The sequence below is a fragment of the Mastomys coucha genome, unplaced genomic scaffold, assembly GCF_008632895.1.
Source record: "Mastomys coucha isolate ucsf_1 unplaced genomic scaffold, UCSF_Mcou_1 pScaffold1, whole genome shotgun sequence".
NCBI classification, from domain to species: Eukaryota; Metazoa; Chordata; class Mammalia; order Rodentia; family Muridae; genus Mastomys; species Mastomys coucha.
The window spans coordinates 48,506,644-48,514,565 of NW_022196891.1; the positions used below are offsets into that span (position 1 = coordinate 48,506,644).

Below are 7,922 nucleotides of genomic sequence, written 5' to 3' on the forward strand. Positions count from 1 at the left end.
ACTGGCTTGCCTGGGAGGGGGCTGTGAACTGGAACCGGGGAAGGTTTAGGAGAGTCTGTGGTAAGGAACCACAGAAGCCTGGGGACTAATGCTGTTATATAACTTGCCCAAATCACTCTGCAGATCAGCTGACAGGGCTTGGTATAGGTTATCCATAAAACAAAATTACAAGGCATCTTCCAAACCTAGATCTGGCAGAGCAGCTGGAGTCACAGCATACATTGACTCCACAGGCCTGGGAGCTCTGGGGTTTCAGTTAGCTCAGGCATGTTATAAATCTGCACAAGTGGAAAAAAAAACAAAACAATGATGTCTCTCTGGCTGGCCCCTGAATAACTGTCCCCTAGAGGCCTAGGAAAGCAAAGCTTTCCTTGCAAAATCCTTAATCATCTCTATCAAATATGAGTTTTCCATGCACATGCATGGATGAGGAGCTAGGGAGAGACCAAGGAGAGCAGAGCATTTCTAGACATTTCCTGGCCCTGGGGATAGAGTGTTGAATGAATAGCTACAATGTGTCTCCCACATGCCTGCTAAAATGCTTATAGTTTCCCAGGATTTGTCTGTGCCCTGGACTTTATGAATGTTTTACCAGGGAATTGGATAGAAACAAAGAAGGCAAATTTAGCAATTTTTCTGGTTCTTGGGTGAAAAAGGGTATGGGGCAGAATTACACTTTTGAAGTGGTTTGTCAGATGGGGCTGGTCAGAGCGAATTAAGCTTTAAAGGCTGGCCTGATATCAAAACTAAAAGTGCAAGTTAGGAGACGCTTAGGTTGGCAAGAGTCTCATATGAAAAGAAATTTATGAATTTGATTAGATTTCAAGAAATGCGTGAGTCACCCGGATATTGTGGCCCCATTAAAGAAGAAACCAGAAAGAGGCAGATTGTGGTTAGTGCTAGAGAAAAGAGTGTGATCCATTAGAGCACATCGATGGTGAGAAAAAAGCATAAAAGTAGGAAGATCCAAAGGTAAATAAATTGTCTAAAGAGGAGTTGAGGGAAAGTTAGTCCACTCTGTGGGCACCTGGGATTTACCCCAACCACATGGAAGAGGAGTAACGACAACTAATTTACTCTAAAAGAGAAAGTGGATGGTGTGCACACGCGAGTGTGTGTGTGTAAACAAAGTGGCTCAAAAGAAGGGTAAACATTTAAATTTTCAAGTAATTAGAGCAGTTCAGGAGTGGAAAGAACCATTTCATTAAATTCTGAGCTTTTCTGTCACAACACCTATTTGAGCCAAGGCCAAGAAAGCATTGCTCTGGCCTTCTGAAGGAAGATTCTCAACACTGAACAAGAGCTCAAGGTCAATGACCATTAAGATCACTGACGATTCTCATAGTCTACGATTTAAATAACCATGAATGCCAAGGCCACGCAGGCCACACCCCTTGGCTCTGACGCTGGCCAGCTGTGTGACCTTCAGCTTTTTTTTTGCCCCAGTTTCTTCATCTGACTTTTAACAGGTGCCTCAGTTGCTCCCCTGCACATCTGGCCCCTTGTAGAGTCTTTAAGTTAGAACATGTGGGAAAAGGAAATTATGGCCTGCTTGCTACCTGCAGTCAGTCTTCCTGCAGAGGGAAAGCTTAGTGGAAGAGCAGGAAGTTCCTGAGGCCACTGAACTAAAACCCTCAGCTTGCTCCTTGGCAGCAGAAAGGAGCCGCAGCACATTCCCTTGAGAACTCCCAACAGGATGATGATCGAGTAACTGGTAGCCTGTGCTCTCTCAAGCCCTGTAATGAGCTCAGCTCTGCCTCTGCAAACGACCGACCGAGCTCTGCCTTTGGCAGACTCCACTCTCTATTTGCTTACTGAGCTGGCAATGGCCTCATGATCACCAGAACAGACACTCACAGGGAAACTTACCCTGTGGCACATTTCTTCTCCAGGTTTTTTTTTTCTTCATAAATCAATTTGCTTAATTAGCTTATAAGTTGAAAATCTAACAGCAAATTGGCAACATAGATCTGACTCCCATTATAGAAGAGGGGAATTTAAGATTTCATGTGTCCTAACGGTAAGAGCTCTCTGTACCTGGATTCCATTGCTGACTGACTGTGGCTTCTTCCGTGGGCACCTGGTTCCTTATCCACTTCTTCTTGGCCTGAAGAAGAGGTAAGGCTCTTCATTACTGCACCACACCATCGCATGCTCACTTCCTGACACCCCTTCTTTGACTTTGGTCAAGCTAATATCATTGCCCCCAAATCTTATTTCCTCCCACACCCCTACACACATCTCCACCCCCAAAATCTTTAGCGATACACTTATCTGTATACATGTCAGCTTGTTTGGGCATAGACACAGAAGGCAGTGGACAGGATAAAAACTCTCTTCCAGTTCCTGAGGTGAGCTGGGGAAGAAGTAAGAGAAGTTGTACTACACCGAGGACCTGAAACCTTCACTCCTTGGCTGGCAACTCTGGCCATACCCACCGCATCCACATACAGAGTCACATTTCCTCCCATCTCTGTTTTCATAGATTGGAAATGAAAACAGCTGTTAAAAATAAGAGTGCATGAGTCATCTGGAATCTCCACATGGTAATTACAGTTTCCATCTTGCTCTGTCCAGTCCCTCCCAGTGTGCTAAGCACCAGATCACAATCCCGTTGAGGGGAAAGCAAACATTTTAAGGACAACCTTAATTTTCATTTTCTAATCCTCTGAGATTCAACACTGAGTAGGTTGCCAAGCCAAGAAAAATAACAAGAAAGAAGATACATCAATTTGAAAACTCGATTTGTGGGACAGACCATTTTTCCAGTTTTTCCATTTTGAGCACGTCTCGGTGTTGGTGTTGACAAGAGGCCAGTTCTTCTGTAATTTGGAAGGTGCCACCCTAGGCTTGCTTTGTGGTGTTCTCACTATGAAGACTGTTTAGCTTTTGTAGATGCTATGCCTAAGCTGTGTTTTCTCTTTTAAGCGTACGGTGCTTTATAATCCAGTAAACCTCAAAGGAGGTAATCCACAATCTGCTAGCTGATTGAAACCTACCAAGGCAGACTGCTTCTTAAGTTACACCCAGTCCCCATAATAACCATTTAACCTTGACTGAGTAATTCTGCTGCTCTATGCTATGATGCCACCTCTTCCTGCAGTGACCCTGCTGCCTGCATTCTAATATCGCCCACACATGCAGATTATAAATTATATGTAGATTATAGTTTCTAGCAAGAGAGCTATGTGCCCTATTGTAGTGGAGACTTGCCATTTACCGCCCCCCCCCCACACACACTTTATTTCCCCTTTCTAGGAATGGATTTCTTTACAATTTGATTAGGTGTGTGTGTGTGTGTGTGTGTGTGTGTGTGTGTGTGTGTACTGGACATGAAACTTAACAAATTTAGGACCAATGCATGCTAAATTCACTTTCTACCAAACTGAGCTGTACTCCCAGAAGTGCCTGGTTAGATTTTTTAAATAATTACATTTATTTGTCTATTTATTGGATTTACATTTATTTAATTACATTTATTTGTCTATTTATTGGATTTACATTTATTTAATTTCATTTATTTGTCTATTTACTGGATGTATATGTGCTATATGTATGTGCTGTGGTGTAGGTCAGAGGACAGCTTGCAAGAGTTGATCTTTCCTTTCACTATGCAAGCCCCAGGGATTGAACTCAGATCATCAAGCTTTACCCTCTAAGCCAGTGGTTCTCTACTGCGGCTCAAGACCCCTTTCTGCAAACCTGTCTCCAAAAATAATTACCTTACAGTTCATGACAGTGGCAAATCACAGTTATGAAGTAGCAACCAAAATAATCTTATGGTTGGGGGGGTCACCAGAACATGAACTGCATTAAAAGTTTGCAGTGTTAGGAAGGCTGAGAACTACCGCTCTCTAAACCGTCTTGCTGGTCCAAGATTATTTTTGAGTTCATTTTCCACATCAAAACCTCTGTAATTCTGTTATCATTTTCTCCTCTGAGAGCTAGCTTTAGCTGGGGGAATGGCTCATGCCTGTCATTCTAACACTCAGGAGGCTGGGACAGAATTCCCAGTTCTAGGCTAGCCTGTGCTAGGTAGTCAGTGTGCCAGGCTACAGAGGGAGTCCCTCAGCAAACCAGAAGCTAAAGAAGGCCACAAGCTAGTTTTATGTGTTGGGAAAGAAGACACATAATGTTCTGGGGTTTTTTTTGGTTTTGTTTTGTTTTGTTTTTGTTTTTCAGGTTTTGGGGGGGGTGCAGTTTGAGACAGGGTCTCTTTGTGTAACAGCCCTGGCTGTCCTGGAACTTGCTTTGTAGGTCAGGCTGGCCTGGAACTCACAGAGATATGCCCACTTCTACCTTCTAAGTGCTAGGATTAAAGGTATGTGCCACTACTACCCGGCAGGAAGATCATAATGTGGCTTTTGGAATTCCAGGCAGGTTACTCAGACCTGGCTGCCTTCTCCATACCACCCCTGGACAGTCATTCCTTTCTGGTGATGTATTATTTCTCTGATGCAGGGACAAACTCGTCAAGGTAGGATGTGGAGTCAGACGCCTACCCAGTTCTCAGCGGGACCCTCCACTCACTCTCTGTGTGACCTTAGGCAGTTAGTTCTGCTTTCTCTGCCTGTCAGCCTCGTCTGTCAGATGAAGTGATAACAAATACTTTCCTCTGGGATTTTTGTCAGTTCTCAATGAAATGGGTGATGTGCTTAAGTACATGGTATCTTGCTATGTGCCCCCATTACCATTTTCATATGCATAAATTAACAGACTAATGTAGACAGAATATACTTTTGACAGAGAGGGCTGACATCAGCTCACAAAGAAACTGGACTTTAGTCTGGGCTCAGATGCATCACAACAGATGACTCATGGAAGAGGCTTCTGATTGGTGGGTGGCATGCAGTCACTGGATGCCTAGGGACAGCATTTGAGGTGAAGCAGGGAAGGAGAAAGAGGAGGTATGGGGGGGCAGAAGGGGGAAGTAATGTTGGTTCCCACCACTTTGCTCAGTAAGTGATGAAATTATCAGCTTGGAGGGAGAGTAACCAGTGTGGCAGACACTTACAAATGAGCTCCTACTGGACAGCCTACTTAGCGCCCGTGTTCTCATACTTTCATGCCTTATAATAGAGAATGTTACTTGAAGAACCACAGAAGAATGCAAAATAACATCTGTCTTTATGAAATGCCTCTTTTCTTTCTTTTAGATTACATGAAGCAGACCACATTTGAAGCCCAGGCCTTTTTAGAAGCCGTACAGTTCTTCCGGCAGGAGAAGGGTCACTACAGCTCATGGGAAATGATTACTGGGGATGAAGTCCAGGTACTGTGGGGCTCAGAGTTATGGATCCTCTCTCTCATCTGTGTGGTAGGGGGTCAGAGCCATTTCATGAAAGTTGCACGAATTAGAGGATGTGGTTTCCAAGGCGTTTCCCTGAACTGTCTAAAATCGTCTAGTCAATGAGCTATGAGGTACCATGTATGAAGACCACCACACCTGGCCTGCAGCCCACAGTGCTTCTGTTAGGTTGCTTAATCTGTGAAAGCAAACGTGTTTTTATTGTTTTGGAGTATGAGCCAAAGGCTTCTGTGTCGAGCATGTTTTGACATGTCCACACATGTATTTGTATAGTCCCAACCCAAGAACACTTTAGAATTTCAAACAATTCTTAGTGTCTGATATTTTGCAGAAGTGCATCCATTTAAAACTTTGAGAAGTTGAAATATTTATAGTACTTTATGCACCAAAGAAAACCCAAAGTATAAGAAACGGAAGCATTTGATACTGCCTGGCCCAGCAAATAGACAACACATTTAATAGTTAACAAATATTTAACTATGTATTAGTTAACTGTGTATTGAAATGTTCTTGTGTGGTATTTTGTAATGTTCAAACCCTAAGTGTGCCTTGGCAGTTTTACAGACTGGGAAGGGCATTTGTATGAGGAAACAGGGAGGCACAAAACAGCTAAGTGACTTATGCATTCAGTAACTTTATTTCATCCTCTATGTAGGCCACTTGCTTCATATTTTCCTTCACTTAAAATCTTTATTTTTTAATTTATTTTTATTTTATATGTATTGGCATTTTGCCTGCATGTGTGTCTGTGTGAGAGTGCTGGATTCCCTGGAGCTGGAGTTACTGATAATTGTGAGTTGCCCTGTGGGTGCTGGGAATTGAGCTCTGGTCCTCTTAAAGAACAGCCAGAGGTCTTAACCACTGAGCCATCTCTCCAGTCCCTCACTTAAGTTTTAATCGCATGTCAGTTCACATTTCTTTACACTGAAAACAAGAATTTAGTAGAACTTTTGTGAGGTTGAGTGTTTCAATGTGTGTGTGTATGTTTTCTGTCTACTTTTTCCTTTAGGCTAACATGTGCTAAGTGCTACATAAAGTGCAAAAGAGCCGAATGACTCTCTTTATGTTGCTCTCTTAGTAGTAGTGACTCACAGGAGTGTGGCAAGCCTTCATGGTGATGGTTGCTTTAGGCAAAGGCCCAGTAGCGCAGCGTCTCAGAATAACTTTCCTGGCAGGCTGTTTAGATGAAAAATTTGTAGGCTTGGTAAAAGCATCCACACATTTTCTACTTGTCAATATGAGCTACGAGCACTATCAGATGAACTCATGAGAAAAAAACAGTCTGCAAAAATGTTAAGTAGCTGAGGGTACGAGGTGAATTTATTTGCCTTTAAATTAGCCAGGTGGGTGAGAACAGCTCGTACTTCCCGTGCTGCTTGATTCTAAGACCAGAGACCTTCCCACTCCAGGTCTTGTTTATTCTAGACTGGCCTTCATTCAAAATGTCTTGAAAGTGACCCTCTGAATAGACACACACACACCTTCAGTAACACAGGGGCCTGGGCCAAGGGTCCAGTGAGATGTGGGGCCTGCCTTCGGGAGAGGCATCCTTACTCAGCCTTACCCCTTCCTACATCTTCCAGTCTGAGAGGAAGCACATTGCTGAGCCCTTGGGGCATAGTGGTGTGACCTCAGTGAGTGTGCTCCATTGGTTTGGGTTTTGTTGTTGTTTTGGGGGACAAGGTCTCTACATGTAGCTCAGGCTGGGCTTAAGGTATTGGCTTGTAGCTCAGGCAAGCCTCAAGCTCTTGTCCTACCTCCCTCAGCTTCCTTAATCATATATGAAGCATACAGCGCCAAACCCTGCTTGGTTTGTTCATTTTGATCAATCTGATTGGTTTGTCACAGCAGATAAAATTCCCCACCATTTTCTCATCTTTTTAAAATACAAAATTATAAAAATTATGTTTGAGGTTCCTTTTGGTAAAACTCAATAAATCCTGTTTTATGGGGAGTTCAGAGAGCATTCATTATTTTATTTACTTATTTATTTGATTAGCTACTTTCCCTCAAAAAGCCCACAGGCTTATCTCTTGCTTATTTGAGAGCTGGCCATGGTGGGTCACACCAGAGTGGGCAGGGGAGGGACAAAGAGGTGTCAGGATGGGAGGAAGCTGAAGTTAGAGGATGAGGAAGGTGGTGTTGGCATGAGATGGCGTGGTACTCCAGGCTCTGCCAGCCTCAGGCCTCTTTCTCCACCCCTACCTTCCAACACCCCTTGGAGCCTCTCTCCCTCCTCTTTCTTTCGTTCCCAGACATACTTTCTTTTCAAGTTACCAAGCTGTAAAATAGAAGCAAATTTCTTGGAATATCATGTGGGAAGAGCAGAGGCAAACTGCAAGCCCACCCAGATGCAATGTTGGTTTTCTTTGGCCTTTGTGTATAACATTTGGGTCTTCTCACTTCTATTCACACTCACGCTCAAAACCAATCCAGTCTGTGCAGAAGGACAAATGAGAACTGTGATTCTTGTCTTCAAGGCTTTTCAACCATGGCAGCATTTCCAATTGTGCTTTGCTTTCGTCTCCATCCATCTTAGCTCTCTCTCCTCATGCCATACTTGATAAGTCTTGGCCATAGGATCCAACAAGAACTCACTCACCAGGACAGGAGT

At 43.5% G+C, this 7,922-nt stretch overlaps 1 protein-coding gene across 1 annotated transcript in view; it reads left to right on the forward strand.

The window, feature by feature from the left end:
• Niban1 (niban apoptosis regulator 1) overlaps positions 1–7,922 on the forward strand; it is a 171,400-nt gene that overhangs the window by 133,872 nt on the left and 29,606 nt on the right. Inside the window, exon 6 of the mRNA XM_031384614.1 lies at positions 5,157–5,272. Coding sequence (XP_031240474.1) covers positions 5,157–5,272 — 116 coding nt within the window. The remainder of the gene's footprint in view (positions 1–5,156; positions 5,273–7,922) is intronic.